Genomic DNA, 23,234 nt, shown 5'->3' with positions numbered 1-23,234 from the left:
ATAGAAATAAGATCTGGAGTTACTCTGTGTTGAAGATTTATACCTGACAAATTAGGTGAATACATTTTATAAAATCCACATTCACAGGTAATTAAAAGGGATAAATACAAAGCTGGGTAGATTACGAACAAATTGTGGTAAATTACTGATCACAGATTACATGATGAAAACTGTTATTAGTAGCATAATCTAGGTTACTCATTTTAGGTAATGTATTCTGATTACTTTTTAAGATTACTTTTAGATAGACAAACTTGTTTTAAATTTACCTTTAAATGTACCATATTGATATTGAAGAAAGCAAAGAGAAAGAAAATATATTCCTTAAAATAATTCTTCTTTTCAGGCTTTGTGAACATAGTCAAAGACAAATGGTATGACACATAGTGGGATGTTTAGAAAGGAAAATTTAAAAAAGAAGAATTAGGGAGAATCAATAAATTATGAATAATTTACTGACATTGTGTGAATAATATGTAATAATGTAATCAATAAAAAGTAACTGTAATCTGCATTTTAATATGTAATATACCCTAATATAAAAAAAATTTAATATACCCTACAAATACTTAATTTTTGCAATCTGATTACATAATCTAGATTACATGCAATCAGTTACTGGAAACATAATACTACAAGTCAATTCAGGCTTTACAACGTACAGTAGGGAACAAAACTAATTTTGAGAATTGCTAAAGATCGCTAAACATTCATTTTTTTTTAAATTATTAAATTGGTATTTTTAAAGACCAAATAAGCATTCAACGGTGACAAAGGTAATCTATATGTAATAATAGGGGAAGAGTATGCAGAATTTAATACCCAAAATTTAGCAAAAAAAAAATAACACTATTACTCACTGGTAAGTGATACATTCTGCTATGTTTGGTGCAATGTTGGTATGATTATCTAACTACACATGAATGGTACCTAAATGTACATCCTAGTCATGCTACCATTTTCAAAGCAAGCCTACAGTAAAAACACCGTCCGTCTCTGGTTTAGACACAATAATCCCAAAGGCTTTTAGTGGAAAAGCCTTCAACTTATCAGTCAGGCCACCCAGGGAAGCTTTTAATATGTGTGTGCTTTTGACAGGTCTGTCCAGTGGCTGCCATCTAAAAACACTCATGTCATTTCACCGAAAGCGTGTGTCCAAGGACATGTCCCACATGCTGAAAGGACATGTCCCTCTCACACTCGGTCTCTGCTATGAAAAAGTAATAAAGGAAAAGGTGAGCATGGCAGATGTGTGACAGAACGTGTGCTCGCCGAGCCGAAATGGTTTTCTAATGCGCTGCCCAGAGGCCTTATCTCCCTACAGAGGAGCTCTCATTCATCGGGCATGTTTTATTCATGCCAGCTCTGATCTTCTGGAGGTCATTGTTGGAGGTCATTGTGGTAGACGCAGATGAAACGCTTCTTCCTGGACCAGTATCAGCAGGTCAGTCACTGCTGTACACGCAATACATGAAGTTGCATGCTGCTTCTTGCACATTTCCTTTTTCAGTGGGCAGCAATTTCACTTGCACAGTTTCAAAACTCGACCACTTGTATAATAAAAGCATTACATTTAAATTGACTTTGCACAGACTTCATAAAAAATGTAGCACAATTCAGCTGAAAATAAAGCATTAGCTCTACACTGCCTCACAAAATGTGTTTACATCAGTAGCCAAATATCCCATGAATCCTGAGCGAAGGTACCCCTTGTACAGCCGCCAGCCGTCTCACCTGGAGAGCTGATTCATTGATAACAAACCCATGATAAAAGTCACACCAGCCCACAATCAAAAGGCCTCTTTTCCTCGTCCCGCTTCACTCGCTCTGCACTGTGCCGCTGTTGGTCAGGTCTGAAAGCCACAGGAATGAAGCTCAATATCATCACAAGGTGTGAAGAATGCTCTGGCAACAGAGGGGCAGCTGGGTAATTCCACTGGATTAGGGGCTGCAGCAGTGGCCCATTGAGAGGAGGAAAGGGTAATGGCTGCTGAAAATTCAGCTTTTGCAGGAGTTGTTCATTGTTGTGAGGGTATTTTAATGTTTTCTGTAAATTAAATGCAGCATTTGTGAACATAAGGGGCGTCTTTCAAAAACTTGAAACCGTTTAAATATCTCAGTATAAAGTATTTCATATTTGAAATCCCCAATGAAATCTGACAACAACTGTCCCATAAATGTTGTTTCATATGATAAAATAGTGTTAAAAAAAGCTTATTTTTCAGTCTAGGCAAGCCAACGTGCATATATAGTCCTCAGCACGCTTCTCAGAGCCTCTAACAGCAGCTGCAGTGATGCGATGACTTTATCAATTGCTGAATGGCTCTTTTATTGAGAAAGTGGGACTATTACACCAAACAGATGGTATTCGGAAGGCAAAATCAATTGGTACTTGAAATCCTTGTTACATTATTCAACTTTAATTAATAATAATAATAATAATAATAATAATAATAATAATAATAAAAGTTTTATCCAGATTTAAATTAAGAATAAAAAGTGTTGTCTGAAAGAAATGGATACGAAAGCGTAGAAGCAGATATGGATGAGGTAGAGGACATAATGGATGCAGGGCTGATCTGTGATCCTAATCTCTCACTAAGCATCACCTGACCTCTGCGAACCCTGGATTGACCCAGTTCTGACCTGCCGGGCAGATCCTGTGAGCGGAATGCAGCAGAGGAGGGCAGGAAGGAAACGGTTTGAGGTCTGCTGTGGCTCTCAGTGGCAGGAGCGCTAAGCCTCTTTAGTGTCTCCACTAATCCTGGACATGAGTACAAACCCCAAGGCGCAATGAGACAACGGAGGAGCAGTCGTGTGTTTGTGTTTGTATGAAACATACACTCTATTTCAAATGGATTTGGAGTGAAGAGACCGTGAGATCAAAATAAGGCCGTCTGTCTGTTTAGCGTTTAAATGAAGATTTAAACGAAGATTTAGACCAGCAGCTGTTACAAAACTTAGTGAGCTGACTACCTAGGGAACATTTTAGATGTGCTTCAGATGTAAAGCTTGTCCCAAATGGTAAACAGCTAAATTATGCAGCATGCCATCACATGGAGTTAGGGGGTGGGCAATATGGCAAAAACATAATATATATATATATACAATATTATATATATATATATATTTTTTTTTTTTTTTAATATCACAATTCTATCACGGTTCTTTGTCATGTGGGTTTTACGATTTTGTCTGAGCAGTACAGCCAAACTAATTTCCCTATTATAAAGACAAAGCCTATCAAGGTAACAAAATATTAAAAAGAATGGCAGATATTTAGGCCAAAGTGGGCGAAGAATAAAAATCTTTGTCACTATTTTATCTTTTTTATTAAAAAATAAGTACAAACATACACATTACAAATACACATAATATAAAAAAATAAAACCATGTTTTATTTCCAGGTACAACAGTTGTATTTAGCAGGAGCATTTGAGAAATTGAATGAACAAATATCAAAGTAAAACACTATAGTTTGATTCATATTAAAGACACTGTATTAGTTTTTCAGTCAAGAGTGGTGAGTGAATTAATATTTATTTATTTTTTTTTTATTTATTTTTTTAAATTGTTATTAAAGGAACCAATCAAGAGTGGTGATAGTTCACCCCCGACTTTTAATTTTTTTGTGTTTTTTTTTTATGTCATAATTTTTTTTATTTATTTGTTTTACTTAAATGATATTTTTAATTAGGTGGAATAAACGCTATTTTGAGGTATGTTGAATTCCATAATTTTTTATTTTTTACAGTATATTTTTTTATTTTTTAAAAATTCAATGTGGACCAGCAACTGTTTGGTTACCTACATTCTTCAAAATATCTTTTGTGATCAGCACAAGAAAGAAAGAAATTAATACAGGTTTGGGACAACATGTGAGTGAGTAAATAATGACAGAAATTAAATTTTAGGGTGAACTATTCCTTTAATGACAGTCGGCAGCATGTTTAGTACCGTCCCTTTAAAGGATACCCCAGCCCAAAATGAAAATTTTGTCATTAATGACTTACCCCCATGTCGTTTCAAACCCATAAAATCTTCGTTCGTCTTCGGAACACAATTTAAGATATTTTGGAAGAAAACCGGGAAGCTTGTGACTGTATCTCTCCACTTCAGCGTAGCGCCATTTTGGAGAATATGAGCTTTACGCTAGCAGCGTACGCTCTTCTGTGTCATCCTCTCCACAAGGTACGTACAGCTCATATTTTCCAAAATGGCGCTACGCTGATGTGGAGAGACACAGAGGAGACAAATTGTTAAATAATGTCATAATGTTTTATTCGCGTACAAAAAGTATTGTCGTCGCTTCATAACATTTCGGTTGAATCACTGATGGCAGATGGACTATTCTGACGATGTTTTTCATACTTTTCTGGACCTTGACAGTGTATTTTACTTGGCAGTCTATGACTCTATGGGACAGTCACAAGCCTCCCGGTTTTCATCCAAAATATCTCAAATTGTGTTCCGAAGACAAACTACGCTTTTATGGGTTTGGAACGACATGGGGGTAAATGATTAATGACAAAATTTTCATTTTGGGGTGGAGTATCCCTTTAAGACCTGCACACACCTAATATACAGACACGCATCCGTTTTTCTCTCAACTGTTTACTTTCATTTTAGACAACTGAATCTATATGTAAACCTTGTGTTTTTTTGACAGTATTAGCGCAAATGATAACTTAGTTCAGTAATCAGGCGCTATTTGACAGGCTTTAGTGCGCACACTTTAACCGGCAAGGCTTTAAATCAAATAATGCAAATAATGTACTTTTATGATTGCGAATAAGTGCAGTATCAAGTGAGAGTAACTCTACCGCTGCATTAACACTGATGTGAATGTGCAGTATGTGGCTTTGTACAGTATATTGAGGCGGAGGCATCAGAACTGCCGCTGATAAAATGTGCGCTGTAGCACGATACTATGATATTTCTTCAAAAGCAGATCGTGGAGACATTTTTATCAAAAACTGTAATACTGCACACCCCAACATGGAGTGTACTTTGAAAGTATGTGCGCTTGGCTGTACGCATATGGCAAACATTCACATAAAAATTTAATAACCAGGTGTTGGTTGCTTGCACTGCGCCATACAACGATCGATCAGAGCAGCGCAAACAACCAACACCTGGTTATTTTAGCCAATTTAGAAATCCTGGGCAGGACGTGTCAAAAGGATGTTTATTTTATGGTATTTTTAATTTGTGGGTAGGTTGTGTGTTAGGGAGGTGTAATTTCTGTAGAGTTTGGAGCATAGCTAATGTACCAAAAACTCAAAGGAAAAGAAGACACAATGATTGAAAAATACAATATTTAAGGAGGATTTTTGCTGCATTTCTTTTACAAACAACTAAAATGACAGTGTAACATATAATACTATTTAATTTAACCTGGTTAATCCAATTCTATTCAGAGAACACTTGTTTAGTGTGGCTTACGTAGGATTTGGTGTTGATGAAACATTGAGATTCATCAACTGTTTTTGAATAAAAAAAATCTAATTTTCAAATCAGTCCCTAATAAGTCAGTTTCAACCACTTTATTTAAAATGGTAGCTACATGGATGGTTACCTTCAATACTGACTACAACACAACCTTGCAAAAAAAACTGAAATGCAAAAAACTGACTTAAGGACATATAGCCCAAATGCTGACTCCTTTCTTTGTTCATCTCAAAGGAGACAAGGCTGTAGGGGCGAGAGGAGGAGAGTGACGGGTGCTTTTTGTAGGGAAAGACGAGGGCAGATATGTCCTCCCACCATTCAAAGGCAGCGAGAAAGGGAGAAGATAGCACATGCAAATTTAATGAAGTCATGTTTATTTCTCAGTGAGCAGCACCGTGTGTATGCGCTTATGTGCGCGTTCTCCACCCACACTTCCCTGCGGCTGCGCTCAGATAAGGGGGCTTTGTAACCATCATAGTTCAATTCCAAACCCTGTGTTTCTCTTTCTCAGGGAGACACTGTGTAGATCATACATTGTATACACTACCAGTCTTCAATTATTAGGTATCACTGAAATAAAAGGCTAGAGTTCACCGCTGTGCCAATGGGGTCCCCCCCACAGTATGTCAGTACAGGAGGCTGTCACCAGTGGCAGTGCTAGAAAACACCCATGTGATGACTAAACCCCAAAACATATTTTGTGTAAAAGGATAACAAAAGCAGTAAGTTATATGTGTTTGTGTGTATGTGTGAATTTTGGAATTCACAATCTATTGGTACAACATTACTACCTGGTTCATTTAGTGATAAATTGTAATAACTCAAATTACCACTTTGTTTAATTTGCTGACTGTCTTTAATTTCAATAAATAAATCTGATACAATGCCTAAATTCAGAGATTCACGATTCAAAAGATAAAAACAGTGGCCCCAAAAAGTATTTGGATACTCAATGGCTGAATGCCTGTGCATTAACAAAATATTAAAAACAAGTGTCACTTATTTTAAAGAAATTGCACAATAAAAGCCACTTGAATTATAAAACAAAAGACATACTTGACTATACATATATAACTGACCGGCCCAAAATGGCCATTAGTTAGTATATTTCTTTGCAAATGCCACTTTGATAGTGACTATGCTTATTCTGAATAAGGAAATATTATGATTAAGGTGTTTACATCAAGTGATTTTATGATGCCATATACAGTTTTGAGTGTTTCATTTTTAATTTACGAAAGCTTCAAGTGCAGTTAATTATTTGTCATGCTATACATGCAAAAAGACGACGGTGTTGTTGAAGCCATGCTCTTTTGATTCCCATCAAACGCTTGACCACTGTCGCATGTGTATCCTGTCGCAAAATGTGGCGAAAAGTCCTACACGACGGTAATAGTGTGATAAAGGTGTGGACATGTCTATACTGCACTTCAATAATGCGACTAAAAAAGAAATACTCCCCATGTCTTGGTTCGATTTGTGTTCAGTTCAAGTATGACTTCAGCCGGATTAAGGTAATCAAAAATCTGTATACATAGAATCTTAATCTTAATCTTAATCGTGTTCAAATCGGAATATTGTTGTCCATGTAAACATACTGATTGGGTGACTAAAGCATCCAAAAATTTTGAGGCCTCTATCCTGCAAATTGGGACGGGATAGATTCTTACCTTGCACCCTTCACATGCACTAACTCCATAATGGTAGCCCGAGGACTTGTCCTGGCAGACGAAACAGGGCTTGTAGACCCGTGGTGGAGGAGGTGGAGAAGGTGGGCTGGGTACAATCTCTTCTGAGCTCGTGCTCTGGGTCTCCACAGCTACAAGAGAACAGAAACAGCTTTTAGTTTGACTCATTAACGCACCATAATTTCCTCATGCGGGTTACTAGGATCCTTTGAGAAAACTGTGCTTGGAGTTTTAGCAACAGTCTGCAGTAACCTTCAACCTTCAAAAGATGCCTCTGCTCCCCAGGAAGGCTCAGCGAGGGAGCGCTTGTGCATCCCGATTAGCAGCTAAGGTCAAGCTTGTCAGGAGAACGTCTCCATTCCTGGAGCGAGCAGACAGATAGGCTGGTGCCACGCTCTCCTTACACATTCGCTCTCGCTTTCCTCTCGGTTTCAGCTGCTACCGACTGGGACGAGTGCCAGCCTTAATTAATAAAGTCATGACAGTCAGCCGGGGTGTGGAGGGAGAAACCGCATGCTGTGTCTGAGTGGAGGGGGCGCCCGAGCCACACGGCACCATCAAAGTGCTGCCATGACCGAGAGCTTATGGAAAAACTGCCATTTAAACAGCAGACCATGAGGGAAACCCACAACATCCTCTCCACAAGTCAAGGTCACAAAATGATAAGCACTCTGAATCTTAAAAAGCTGAAATTCTCCACGTCGCTGATGTTTCCCTGTATGAATATGCCCACATGTAAATGACCGTCTGCATGGTAGCGATGATGGCACTGGTTTATTTTCAAAACATCTATATACACAGACATTCTCTCCTCAACCCTCATGTGTCTCTCCCCTGCTGCTATCCTCTCCTTTCCTGCTGTGTCTCTCAGAAAAATGAGAGGTGAAGACACAGGTTTCTGGTGAGGGAGAACATGCTATTATGTGGCTGCAGTTAGCAGGTGTCAGTAATCTGAGTTATGCAGTCTCAGATATTGTTTCAATAACCCTAATAGCCTAGATGTTGAAAAGGATCAAATGGCGGCATTACAGGGACAGCTGACAAATGAAAATTGTGTCATTTACTCGCCCTCAAACTGTTCCAAACTTCTGCTGAACACAAAAGATGATATTTTGAAGAATGTGGGAAACCAAACAGTTGCTGGAAGGCACTGACTTTCATAGTATGGGAAAAATACTATGAAAGTCAATGAGGACCAGAAACAGTTTAATTTAAAGGGGTCTTATTATGCTCTTTTACAAAGTCTTGATTTTGTTTTGGGGGTGTACTAGAACAGGCTCTCATACTAGGCTGTTCGAAAAACATTATTTTTCACACATTTTACATTATTACAACACATCTCTCCCTAGTCTGGCATGAACGGCTTGAATAGTTCCTATATCAAATGAAGGCCCGCCTTCTGGAATACGAGAAATGCTGTGATTGGTTAGCTGGGCCAGTGTGTGTTGTGATTGACAGTACTCGGTGCCTGGTCGGGAAATGTCCTGCCTCTTACCATAGCTGCCTGCTTTAATCAATTTGATTGAATTCATGTCTTTAAATAGAGTATCCAACACCAAACCTCTTCTGATCAAGCAGTCTGTTACGGCTGTGTGGTAGAGACAGGCACTGAGGAGTGTTTGTGTTGCTGTTTAAGGTTTGATATGATATCTGACTCGCTTAGATCAGTGTCTGCGTTCAGAGAGACAATCTACCTACAGCATAGTCCCCAACTCACAAATGCAAACACTGGGGCCGCAAACAAATGCCTGAATAATGAGACAATGCCCTCTTTAAGCATAAGAAGATTGGTGAAACATGTTTAACGGTGAGTTCTCATCTTTGTCTATTTCGAGCAGTCTAGTAGAACATGAGGCCTCACCTTCATCACACTACACATGCACTGTTGCTGAGCCAGTGGGCAACCGTCTGCGCCTATTTCCTGTGTTCAGAAAAAGCACAGCCAAAGCTAAAAATACTGACACTGGCACCAGCACAGAGTCAGATGAGGATGTTGAGTTCTTATCTTTTTCCACACACAGACAGCAAACGTCCCCACAAACGCAAACACGATTCCCAGCGCATGACACAACCGACTTCGATGCAGTGTGCTGAGAGAGCTGCTTACCGGTTTTATTTAGCAAATGAGGAAAGAAAACGAGAAAAATCTCCAATGTTGTGGGGAAACTACAAATGAAAAACAGACCCATGAAGGGACAGTTTCGAACAATTACAAGAAGAAATTTTTTGGAAACGCAGGGTTTTCCCAAATATACAGAATACACCTTCTGACCAATTCATTTCTAGTCAATCACTTAATAAAAATAAACGTTTTACAGAAATGACACACAAAAAACGATTTCTTGCTAATTTGAAATAAGAGATGAGTGAATGAGGGGGAGGAAATTTGGATGAATTATCCAGGCCTGGGAACTACAATTTTATTATTCCCTACAAGTTTCTAATAATTCCAGGTTTTTAATGACTGTGGTAACTAAAGGTCACCTGATATTGTGTGGGTTTTTTTTTTTCATGGCATATGCTGAGATCTTAGGGGTGGCAGATGACCAATATAAAGCTGATATATCACTATTTAATATAAAAAAGTAAATAACATGCTGCAATACAAGTGACTTTTTTTAACATCACATTTACTAAAGAAATTATTAGAAAATTAATCAATATGGAAAGATAACTTGATAAAACTGATTTACACTTTAGATAGTGTTGTCAAAAAACTGCGGGTGTAACCCAAAATGTAAAAAATATGTCATACTTTGTCCTTTAATGAATCTATTTTACCATACAAAAGGCAAAAGGCAGTAACAATGCCATCAAACAATGTTTTAATTTTATTAATACATTTGCAATATTTAAAAAAAAAAAAAACCCTTACTGGAAAAACAAAACAAACTGGTATCTCAGCACAAAACATTTGCAGATGGTACTTTAGCTTGTATTTTCACACAAAGAGAGAACAGGAAGTGAGAAAAATTACCGGCTGGCATCACACATCCTGCTCTCACGAAGCTTCAAGGTGAGACTGTTTTTAGACGTCAAACAGTTCATTTCTCTCCCGCAATTATTCTCACTGTTGCACTCGTCCCCTTTCACCAAATCTCGCTCGCTCTTTCTATGCCACTCGCTTGTTCCCTAGAGCGCCGTCTGACCTCTTTCTGCTGTGCGGCTCCAACATGAGTGGCACATTTTCCATAACAGGGCCAGAGCTCAACACAGATCCAGGACAACATCATGGGAACCGCTCTTCTGACAGCAGACACTGCGGCGATGGCCAAAATTAGCCTTCATCTACTCTCACCCATACCACAATACCTCAAACTTCCTTTAAACTCCATCTGATCAATAATAAATAGCACATATTAAAAATTGAACGGCTGAACTGAACAGAGAAATCCCTCGCTCTTATACAAGGGAAAGTTTGAGGGTTAGAAGCTGCTTCCCTGAACCCGAATAACCCTGAATAACCACAGAACTGGCAGCGCAAGCAGCTTCCTGTGAAGCTGTGATCAGGTGGCATGCTCTAATTATGCACTCTGTTGCATCTCTGAGGAGACGCGTCTTAGTCATGGCTGTTGAGTTGGCCTGTAGCTCTGGAAAGAACAACCTCACACTGAAATCAAGTTTAATTATGCCCAGAGGTTCCACCCAGGGTAACCTTACATTAACCGCTGCGAGGCTTTCGGAAACAGGTCAGTTTCACCACCTGTCCGAGACGCCCCTCGTGCACACAGAAGACATCAGTTACCGAGGTGTTCTTTAGCTGTTTGACATCACCGCATACTTCCACTCACTCCCAAAGCTGGCAAACTGGTTAAATCTCACATTAAAACTGCCAACTCTCTGCTCCAAAACAGCAGGCTACCTAGACAGCATTTTAAGGCATCGAAATGTATGCAGTCTTCTAAAATACTTTGCTCTCAGTCAGCAATGCGGGTATCCTTCATAAAAGAGGCAATCCCAGAAAGCATTGCAACTATGTAGGCAGTTTGCCAGGTTTTGGAGCACAGGTGTAGCTTTCAATGATCTTACTCATTCTTTTCTTATCAGTTTGTGAGGGTTTGAAATCCCAACAGGGCAGAAATGTCATATTAGCACAATCACTAAGACTTGATTTTTTGAAGCAAGACAGAAGTAATAACGGCATCACTGGTAGGCTGCACAAGCAGCTGACATTGATGTCCTGTCACAGCAAGCGAATCAGCAGTTGAGAGGGGTAAAGGAAAGAAAGATGGTTCTTGTATCTCAGTTTCCCCAAGAGACCGTTAACTGAACTCAATGAACTATCCTGACCCCTGTCTATTAATGAAACACAAGACAAATCATCACACACAGCAAATACACACTGTGCATAAACTGTAGAAAATGTAGTTATTATACATACACTAATACAAAAATATAAATGTACACTAAAAACCATACATCTATTACATTAATTTATATTTTACATACCACCACCAACAACAACACCTATACCAACAAGATGTCCTACAACACCAACAAGTACTATATGTTAAACTGAACTGTATTGTATGCTTTATATGAACTTGTATAGATAAGTATACATGTAAATTATCTTAGGGCAAAAAGAAATCACTTTAATTTGGGTTGTGGGCTGAAATTAAAGATTTTTTTTTTTATTTACAACAACAAAAAATAGTCACTTTATGTTTTAGGGTTGGCTGGGTGATATACCGGTAAACACGATTAACCGGTAGAGATTTTGGACTATTGTCTGGGTCACGGTTATACGCTCACTATGCTATGTGGTCACAAAAACTTATCATTTTCATGTGTTTTCAAGCATTGTGATTTTAAGCCATTGAAATGCAATTAGCAGTGAAACAAAACTTATTTTGCTGTATGTGCACGCTGTTTGAGAGGTGCGCACACGTGAAGACCGTGCACACAGAGCACGGGAGTACTGAACAAATACTGAAGTTATTTTTACCACTTTATGGGCCTTGAACGGTTAAATACACACACTTGTATTTGTCAAAATGCCCATCTTCTCAAGTGAAAGCAAACCATGATGCAAACATGAAATATCAGACATACAGTAGTAGTTCTTTACAGGTTTTTTTTTTTATTATATTGCGCTGCTTTTCCATTGTGTTTTCTGTGTAAACATGGATGTGTTTGACTGTTGTGCTCGCGTCTGCAGTGTCTCATGCATGAAACGCCATTCTAAAAACACGGTGCTCAAGTTAAAAGAAGTTCACTCCCATCTTCTTGCATGTTTTACCTATTCCACTGCCCGCGTCGCATCTTTGTCACCACAAAAGCGCATTCTGTGTAAATTTATGATGTATATTTATGATCCTTCACCGAGTGCGTCACACGCAAGCGGTTAATCATGTGCAGTTGAATCATTCTTTTCTTTTAACTGTTATCACTGGCATATTGTCAAAGTGTCTAATGCTAACATTTGGTAATATTTCTGTTCAAAATCGCGATTCCTCAATTTCTAAAAAATAAAATTGTGTCAAAACAATAAATTCGAATTAATCGATAAAAACGGGATGTTAAATGCTTAAATTTGATTTTATTTATGTTAAAGGGAAAAACGCGACTCATAGTGTGATATAAAATTTTGGTCATATCACCCACCCCTGCTTATATTCTATACATTTTAATGCAATGATAAAACAAATGTCAAATTAAAGGTAATATGTGTTAAGGTGCCTTCCTTCCCACTGTTGCCTTTGGTTCATAAAAGGTGTTAATTTTTCTTTTAAGTTTACAAACACATAAAATAATGGCAAACAACAGGTAGGTGAAAACTGCTATTCAAATAAATTAAACTGAAATCAAAATACTTAACACTACATAATATTCCCGCATGGATATGCATTTCACTTCTGCGTACAGTACTGGCGTATTCTGACATTTCACAGGACATGTCAAAATGGGCTACAGTCAGCATTATTTGTGAGCTCTCTGCAGTAGACACCATATAGGGAGACAATTATGTTACTTGCACATAGAGTGAGAAAAATATTATGGTGTTAAAGTCTTTGAGCGTGTGGGTGTGTGTCTAAGTGACAAAAATACAGGAAAGATTGTGAGTTATGTGTGAGAGAGCAAGAAAGATAGAACGTGCGCGTGAGAGAGAGGGAGAGGAAAAATAGGGCAGACCATGAAAGGAAAACGCTGCATACCTCTCAGCGTTGGCGGTAAGTCTCTGGGGGAAAGCAGATCCTGGTACTATTAAGCCTCCCTATACTTACCCAACACACACTCAATAAAAAATGAGTCCTGTTTCTTTGTGTTATTCAAAGTTAACCCAGTGAGAGGGGGAGAGGGAGATGGATACAAATGGAATCAAGGCCTCATCATTACCAACACCATTATGGTAATGGCCCAGTGCTGCTGGGCACAGAGAGACAGAGACGCTGGAGAAAAACGAGGGAGTGTGCAGGATGAAAAGCACACACTCATGTGAGACTACGATGTAGGTCACTTTGCAACAGAGTGCCGGTGAGTCACAGGCCTGGATCAGTAGCTCAGTCTGGTGACTCATCTCTTTAAGCTCCGCCTCTTCTCTCCTATTGGTCAATGAAGACATGATAGACTGCTTTTACCCCCAGTAGTCACCCAGCTTTTTTTAGTTAGGGAAGTGGTGAAATTGTTTACTCATAGCCCTTGTGCTGGTATGCAGTCTCCCAGGCCTTCATACACGCAACAGAAGATAGAAATGTGTTTTACGTATATGTTTGAAATAATCAAACATAGGCCACTTCATAAATACATCAAGACAAAGAGATGAATTTACAACAACATTGTTTATATGTAAACAGCTCAGTTGTCTCAAGCACCGAAGGTCTGAGTGAGAACTGAGAAGTGTCTAGTGCAGCACAAATGGTTCAGGTCAAATTCCATCTTGCAACACCTTAACTACATCTCCAAATGTCTTAAGGGAAACGCAGATGTCCACTCGCTCTTCTGAACAGGGTCGCTTTTTTAAGTGAGGTACTAGGCAGCTCCCAGATGCTAGACTATAAGCAAAGATCTCAGGCTCTGATTCATGAGTCACTGTTTACACAGCACACAATAGGTCATGAGAACAGCATTTGCCCACAAACCAGTACTGTTGTTCGAGTAATAAAGTCCTCTCTAATCTTTACTGTATAAAATGGCTTTTATGGAGCTTTCAGACCACTCAGAGAGCAATTCAAACTTCACTCAACTCAAACACATGCTCTTTGTGTGGCGTTCAGTCATTTGGTGAATGGACTGAATGGTATGGTGAGGCGGCACTGTATCTATTGTTCATTTCTAATTCAATTAATCACAGGTACTTTGAAAACATCTGCAGTGCCAGATGTGTGATGCATGGAGATCACAAGACCATATGTGTGCAGTGAGGAACTATCATTTGTGATGCTTCGCGTTTGTGGTCTGATTAAAAAAAGTGCAAACTGGACAATAATAGGCATAATGCAAGCACTTTACACCAACTTTGATTTGAAATGTGTCAACTTTAACATAAAGACATGAAATTTCATACCTCAAGTCAACCGAACCGTCACTTGCTCTGTTTGGTCACAAATGCATGACAATGTCTCGCTTTCACTGACCATATCCATGTGTCTTTGCTCTTGCAAAAGTTTTCTATGAACACAGTCTTCACAATCTAATTAAAGCATATATATATATATATATGGTTTTCTATGAACACAGTCTTCACAATCTAATTAAAGCATATATATATATATATATGTGTGTGTGTGTGTGTGTGTGTGTGTGTGTGTGTATCGCTGTCATTCCTGTAGCTATAAGTTCATTACAGTTGTATAAGCTAAAAAAAACTATATGGAAACCTATAAATTATTTGTTGCTTAGAAAATGCATACTAACACAGAAACATGCTGCTAAAAATATCATTTATTTTTTGTGGTAGGGCCATTGGCAGTGGAAATACAAATCTGTACTACTATCCCAACTGGGCCAAAAAAAAAAAACAAACAAACAAAAACATTACATCTGTGTCCTGAATTTGTATATATTTCCAAAATAGTGACCTCACTGTAAATATATAAAAGTAACATACAAATTGCATGTCCCGTCTAAGTTAGATTTGACAAAACAGAGCAGTTTAACATCTGTTGCCCCATACAATCATTCATTTTGACAGCATAGATGTAACACATAATCAGTGACAGCCTCAGTCCTGCACGTATAAATACCAGGCCAAACAGCAGCGAACGGCTGATTTGAGGTCCAGCGCAGCTAGCGAGCCCATGGTGGCGTGTAACAGCGCAGAGAAGCAGTGCCCTTTCATCACTGCAGCTGAACTCAGCAGGGTGAAGCGCGAACGCTTGCCAGGGCTCTTTGTGGTCAAACCCAAGAGGTAGCAATTTTCCAATTAAGCCCCATTTTTATGGGTTCCTTGGACAGCAAAGGGAAAAAGAAAATCCTGAAAGCAAACAAATAAGTGTGGTGCAGCACGTGGAGACCAAATTAGCATTTCCCAAAGAGCCTTATTACAGCTGCATCTCAAGAAGCGGGACAGCCTTCTTCCTAAACCAGGCAAATAAAACACAAAGACGGGCAAAGAGGAAAGGGATTTAATTAGATCAAGGCCAGTAATGAGATTAGCTTTTTGTTAAAATCTTTGAGGGCGGAGTTACGTGCGGGATCCCTGTTCAAAACTGTACAGGAATAAAAATCTTAAAGGCTTACGCTTTGCCTCTAAATAGCTCACTTAGAGTTGGCCCTCCAGATCCAGTTATGTCCCAACGCGCCCTGCGCATCTCAACCGGCCTGTCACGCGCACCCTAAAGCCCGGAGAATGGTTTATACGACGACAGGCGTGCTTAGCATATTGTGGAGTTTACAATAGGGCCTAGCGAAGGGGGCCGGCTCAGTCATAGCTGAGGGAACCCCTGATCTGCCACTAATAGCCCCTGACCTACATTCATCCGCAACAGCCCATGCCTCAGTGAATGCGTAGAGAGGGACTCCAAATAAAAGAGTGGCTGTGAGACCGTTAGCGCTAGTTAAGTACTTTTCTTACACAGCCTATAAAGCAAACAGCCTTTTGAACCTCGGCAAAGCCTGAGCTACGTCAGAGGAAAAGAGAGCAAAATATGCACAGACAAAAACAGAAGGATGGAAATAGGCAACGAGTTTTATTACCATAGCTATAATACCATTATAGCTGTATAAGCTAAAAAACGTATGGAAACCTATAAATTAGGGCTGAGCGATATGACAAAAAACAAAAAAAAAGAAAAGGAAAAAAGATCAAAATTTTAAATCTTTATATCTTTCAAGTTTAAAATGCAGAATTTTTGCTCTCTTCATGGTCAGAACAAGAATGTTTTGAATTCTTTACACTTTTCCAGTCATTTGTTCTTAAAATAAATCTCAAAAATAAATGGTCAGCGTGTGGTGCGGTTCAACTGAGTAGAGCTTTTTCGTTCTGCTTTTGGAGCATAAACATGATATTGAACATTTATCAAACTCTTTTTATCGTTTTGAGGAAAATGATATCGCAATAATTATAGCTAGCATGCTGATATCACATTGTAACAGTTTAAGATTTGTTTTAAAAATGAAAAGACAATAATATACACACATGGTGCACTTAGATTTAAAACTTTGCAGGATGTTTTCATTCACTTAGAGCTGTGTTACACGCTGCATGAAAGGTCATTTTCAAAAATCCATAATAGGTGCACTTTAAACCAACCCTTTTGGAGGAAAACCACAGGAAGCCCTTAAACCTGATCATGAACAGCTTGCTTGTAAAGGAATACAGTACCAAGCTTCACTCTGAAAGACACAACATGTATTTAATTAAGTCACAGTCTTTGCGATCTGATAATCGCACTAATTTCAGTTTTATTTGGAATAACTGTAAAGCCCTAGCTGCTCTGTTCATGAAGAGCAGCTACAGTCTGCCACAATGTTGTGAAAAAATGCTCTTGTAGTTAGATAATGAGAGAGAGAGAGAGAGAGAGAGAGAGAGGGAAGCAAAGCAACAGGTTAAAGGAAATCAAAGTAGGTCAAATGTCAGACTGCTGAATTGCTGTTCGACCCTACAAATGGCCCTTCATCTTGTTAAAAAACATCTTGCAGAGGAGGATAAAATGCTTGATGTGCATCACTCTGTAACGCACCCATCTCTCTGGTCTTTATCCAATGACGGCTGTTTTAATTAGTGTAAAAGAATGAATACTAAGAGGCGGTTTTATCACTTCTTGACGTTTTGTCTTTTTTAAAACTTACGAGGCAAAGGCCATCAGACACTAGGAGTTATTTCTCCCATCAGTAAGATGAAGATAATCACAGGACAAGTAGAGTAGTCATTCCCACAACTCTATTAACTGTACGCGCCTCATTATGCCACTATATTCATTTGCGGCGCACTACAGAATTCCTTCTGATAATTAACAATCTAGCAAGTGAGGAAAATTCAAGCTTCGCAGGACAAAGCAGTCCATTTCGCACCCTCGCCGGAGGAATATTTCAGCCACGACGGTGTTTAATACACTTCTGACTCTTGAGATCTCACTAAGGGGATAAAAATGAAATGACAGAATGGAGCTGCACACACAAAGCCATTATTTCATCTCGCCGTCACGTTAGGGAAGTCGAGACGTGATCCATAAAACAAAACTCCAAGGCATGAATCACACTGTTATGTGAAACTAAGCAAAAAGTGAAAGGCCATCTGGGACGTTCAGGACTAGACAAAATAAAAAATAAAAAAAAAAAGTCTGCTGGACATTATAGACATGCTGATTTCGTTCCTTTTAACCTTCCCCAGCCCAATGGTCCCTCTGAGGTGCTGCCCAACCCCTTCCCAACGGGCCCCTCACCAGAGCAGGTTTTAGCCCCCAGGCCTCCCTTATTTTTATTGCCTGTGTTTATAGGCGGTCTTGGTTTCTCTTTCTGCTCTCTTTTGCTTGACATTTTATGGCGTGCAATATAAGAGACGCCCTCCACCCCCGTCTGAGTTTTTAAGTACCTCATCCACAAATTCTTTTTTCTGCACCGAAATCCGGCCCTCAGGAATTCACTTGATGTCACTGGCCATCAGGAAACACCACAATGGGTCAAGCGCAGTCTTTTGAAATGGATTGCACACAGCTGGACGACATTCATCTCCTACAACTTAACTTTGGTGCTTATCGCTTGTTTCCATGCATATTATCAACTGCTGCGTCTGCGATGCCGCAATAGTGCTCAAATTGAGTACCGATACTCTTTTTGGACAATTGCTGGTGCGTTTGGAAATAAAACAGATGTATGGTCATCCATCTGTAATCAAGTTAATCGCTCAAGTCAAAGAGTATCTGAAGCATGGCCAGCATGGCTTAGGCAGCTTTAGCCTCGGCCCAAAATCTGTCAACATGTTTGGGCACGGCGCCCTCCAAATCCGCCTTAGTGCTACATAAATAAAGCTGCTTCCTTAAACTACATTGAGTCCACAATAAAACAAAAAATAAGATGTATATCGAGTTTAAAAGATATACTTTTATAAGCGATATGGCATGACGCAATAGTAGTTGTTTAGGGTTGGGCAAGTTATTGTGTTAAAGGATTTATTTATTGATTAGGCAGAAGCTGCGATTGTCATGCGTATCTTTCAGTGAAGCACGGTTCTGTGATCAGCAGTAAATCTCCATCCAAAGGCCAGAGGGCGCTCTCGTGCTGAAAATCCAAATATGCACCGAAGAAGAAATCGTTGCAGCTGAATAAACAGAAGATTTAACTGCTATCATTGATTCAATGTGACTAATAAACACACGACTATGACAATATACGGTTTATCTGAGTTCTTATTATAATTTATCATAATAAAGTATATCTATAATGAAATGCTATAGCCTGACATAGCCTTTATCACTGCTTAGAATACAATGAAATATTGTGTGCCTTAATTATTCTGTTTAAGAAGCCTCATGATCTCATATAAGGGTTTGTTTTATTTTAATCGATTGATTTTTTTTATTGAGTTTGTTTTTAGTTAGTTATTTATTGTGTTTTGTATTTTCACAAGCTCTCAGATAGAGCAGCATTTACTAAACAGAGCAGTAGTTCACTGATAAGATATCAAGAACGATTTCATCGATTTCATAACTCTACAATTATATCGTCTGCGATTATCAACAAGATATTGCATAGCTTGTGAGAGAACTATGGCTCTGCGTAGTAAATAGTGCTCCACCTGAAAGCAGGTGATGGAGATTTACTGCTAATCACAGAACCGGCTTTACTTACTAAATGCGCATGGGTAAAGTGCATAATCCAACTTGTCCTAAACATAAGACATGCTTTACATTAAGGACTTTAAATTTACTTGCAAGATATAGTTCACATGTATAGTTTGAAGTGACTCGCCCCATCAGATGTTCTGACAGATAGGCTACATGTGCTGCTGACAGGCTGTTTAATGCATTTGAAATGTGGTGTTTGCCTCAGTACATAACTTACATTTCACATGTGTATTCTCTATTCATAAATGTTAGAAAATCATGGAAATATTTCCATTTCGCTGTCAGGAGTGCATGAGCCTTTTGAATGCGATTGACCGTTAAACTTTACAGACTTCAATGAACGAGAGCCGCTGCACATATGCACGTTAAAAACAGATGGAGTGCACTAAAATAGGAGCACAATAATTCTAACCGAAATAAACATTTTGGTAAAACATTTGTAGCTGGACAGTAAATGTGCCGTATGTAGAATTTTTAACCTACAAGTAACTGCAAAGTGACAACTGTAATGGCCTAAACAAAATATCTTAATACAATTAGTTTGTGCTTTGAGTTTTTAGATTGTAATGTTATATTGCTATAATGTAATATAGAGCATAATAATATATACCATAGCCTACATAGTTTCATTCACTTTATTTGTTTTCATTGCCTTTAAAATGAACATTGTTTCATTGGTCAACATTGGGCAGGTGTGAATTTATATATATTAAAAATAAGTTTAAGTGTATATCACAATTCAACCCAAAAAAATTATACAGAGATATTATTTTTTTGGCTATATCGCCCAGCTCTAGAAAAAACATAAAAAGTTGCTACCAAACATTCAGAATAATTAAAGCATTAAAGCAGAAAAACTGAGAACCCGTTAACCTTGTCCTCACAAACATTCTCATGCATAGGTTCGCTCATGGATTCTGGCGCCATAAATAAATGCAGCATAACCTGATAGCACATGACTAAGAGAAGAGCTAATTTATGAAATGTGCTTGTGGTCTACAGCACATGGCGGCACTTTAAAGCAAGCAGCAGCCATTACAGCTGGAGGGTAGCACATCTGATTTGGAAGGGCGCCATGTGTTGCAAAATCCTGCCCTATGGCCCTGTGCAGGTACAAACCTCACTGTTCTCCCCTGCCATGATTACAGAGCAGCTCGGCTAATGTTCAGCCTTCGGGTAAAAGTCGTCTCTCTGATCTGAAATTTTAAGACACCAGACGAGTGATGTTTAGAGTGTCATATACTAAACATGCACATCTGACTATTAACCTGTCAAGGGTCATTCTTTGACTGTAAACTAATACAGATCCCCTCCGTCATTCAGGATACATTTACCACTTCATCAGAGATGAAAACTTGACATTCTGGAGTGAATCTAAGAGAGGATGGTCCAGTTTTCCTACTCCATATTATTTTGTCTAAATAAAAATAAAACACTAAAATTGTAGACATTACAACATTATAATGCACATTATGACAAATGGATATTTCGAGAAAAATTGACATTTAGAGATTTGCAAAGGATTGCATTTAACAGTGTTATAAGTGTTTAGGGTTAGCTTAATGCAAGCATTTTAAAAAGGTAATTTAAAATGTAAATACTTAATAATAAGTGTCATATATGGACAGATTTGTTTCCAATACGACCAGACTAATAAATGTACAAAAAATTAAACAAAACAAATAAATAAAAGAATAATAAATAAATAGTATGTTAATAAATGAATTTTTAGTATGTATTTGGTGTAATTTTCTAATATATTGGGAATAAATAACTTTAAAAACATACCGGGTTTTCACTTGGGTTCTCTCACAGTCATTGTTTTAGGCACTAAACAAGCACATGAAAACATAAATGCACGCATTTTAACTGTGCTATCCAGAGTCCGGGCCACAGCCATTCACGGTACACCACCAGCTGGTTACATTTGTGTATGCCTCAGCCTCCCCCCACAGTCCACATGGCACAGATGTGGGGTGTGTGTCTGTGGATCCGCTTGGATGTGTACTGCCAGAGCGCCGGCAGGCTCTCTATCTATTGCAAGTTCTGCTGTGTATTTAAGGCTAAAAGAAATAAACACTCGGTCAGCCAGCCAAAACCACAGCAGCACAAGCGCCACTCCTGCCAACAAGAGCCGCTGGCAAAAAGCAAACTAGCAGCTCTCCCGTTCTGTGTTCAGCAGCAGACCTGCCACGCTGTCTGGAGTTCAGGCAAACCCCGGTCCTTAGTAAGTCTCGGTTAACCAACGGACCAGGGCAGTTATTCTTTCCCTCTCAAACTCTACTAATTCTGCCCTTATTCTACAGAAATCCCTTTTTTTCCTCCCCCTTTCCATCCTCTCCCAGCTGCAACCGGGCCGAGCTATTGCTCCCAACGGCACGGCACTGTTCATGGGAAACAATAAAACGCCACATGCATTTCCTTAGTTAGGGCTTCCACACTGCAGCTCCATGTGAGGCTCATCAAGTCATCGATGAACCACCACACAAGCTTCACTGACTTGATCTTCATTGGCATTTTATGCAAATTGGGTATGCAATAAGCCAATAGTTATTTTTGTGTCATGCCTGATATTGACTCTATGTCATTTTGTCTAAAATAAACAAAACCATTAGATGACAAAGGTAATCTAAATGCACAGAAAAGGAAATGAGCATGATCCAAAACATACAATGTCAACTGATAGCAATCTATAATTGGAATTATATCATGCTTCCAATATATCATGTATCCCTAATGCAGATTTGGGGATTAATTAAAAAATAAAGCTGAATGGACACAAAGAAAAATTAGACTAGATGTTGATAACATTTCCAAAATGTGCATTTAAAGATGCGGTATATGACTGCTTGAGGTGGATAAACCGTATAGATGCCCATCAAAGTCCTTCGACCTTTAGAAGATCTGAGTCACATGACTTAATGCAGAGAAGAAAACAAAACCTGCTCTGGTTGTTTTTAATTGCCAGAGCCAAAAATATTTACCACTACATCTCAAAACTCTCTGACACTGTGCCAACCCCTGACATAAGGCATTTCTCACCTACTACTAAAGTATTCTGTAAACTAATTGCTTTTAAAAAGCCACTTTGGTTTGCCCAGTGGCTACAACTTCCATTTCTTTTTTTTTTTTTGCATCAAGTTTCCTAGAAGTGTGTGGAATGGAAATGCTGCTTTATTAACTTTTTATGAACTGTTATTGCAATATTTAGATTTTTCATTTAAGCCGAATTCACAACTTGGATAGAAATATTGCTACTGTGATACTGTATGTGAAACATAAGTGACGATACATCAACGAGATGGACAATCTAAGCATGCTCTTCAACAGTGCATGTTCACAAGAGATCAAGCTCTAAAACAAAAGAGCTACACTGGAATGTCGCGAGGAGGCTTGTGAATAGAAAGTTAACAGTCTTTTAGCGGGGGAGGAACAGCAGAAAGATCTGACCGCCTGCTTTCATTCTACTGGGTCCCAGGCAGCCTTCAGAATGATGGAGAGCTTTTCAAACACACCGTGATGGATGCCTCCCTGAGACACGGAGCACCAGAGCCTCTCACTGCGCCGAGGTAGCAGGGCTTGGAGGTCAGGGAAGTGCAGGGCCTAATCCGCTCCTGATGGCTGCGAAGGTGCTCATGTTTGAAGGCCACGAAGAACCAATCACACGGCACGCTTCAGATGAACGCAAGACAATACCAGACAGATGTAGCAGAAAAACGCAACACTATAGCACACTTCAATTTGAGTGTCACTTAAAGGAACACACTCTGCAAACATCCATTATTCAAAGTCTCATGACCTTATGCAAGACTGTGGTCATTAAAAGCTGCTGCCTGGCTTTAATTATTTTGAGGATAATCTGAAAGAG

At 38.9% G+C, this 23,234-nt stretch overlaps 1 protein-coding gene across 4 annotated transcripts in view; it reads right to left on the bottom strand.

Annotated features, from left to right (window-relative positions):
* The window catches only part of rarab (retinoic acid receptor, alpha b), a 115,256-nt gene that overhangs the window by 7,889 nt on the left and 84,133 nt on the right, over positions 1–23,234 (bottom strand). For all 4 annotated transcript variants that reach the window (XM_042720223.1, XM_042720221.1, XM_042720224.1 and 1 more), the window contains one exon: positions 7,122–7,270. In XM_042720223.1, the coding sequence (XP_042576157.1) occupies positions 7,122–7,270 (149 nt within the window). The remainder of the gene's footprint in view (positions 1–7,121; positions 7,271–23,234) is intronic.

Source organism: Cyprinus carpio, chromosome B3 (assembly GCF_018340385.1).
Source record: "Cyprinus carpio isolate SPL01 chromosome B3, ASM1834038v1, whole genome shotgun sequence".
In the NCBI taxonomy this organism is placed as follows: domain Eukaryota; kingdom Metazoa; phylum Chordata; class Actinopteri; order Cypriniformes; family Cyprinidae; genus Cyprinus; species Cyprinus carpio.
The sequence above is the reverse complement of the archived record's forward strand: the minus strand, read 5'-3'. Positions and strand labels throughout refer to the sequence as shown.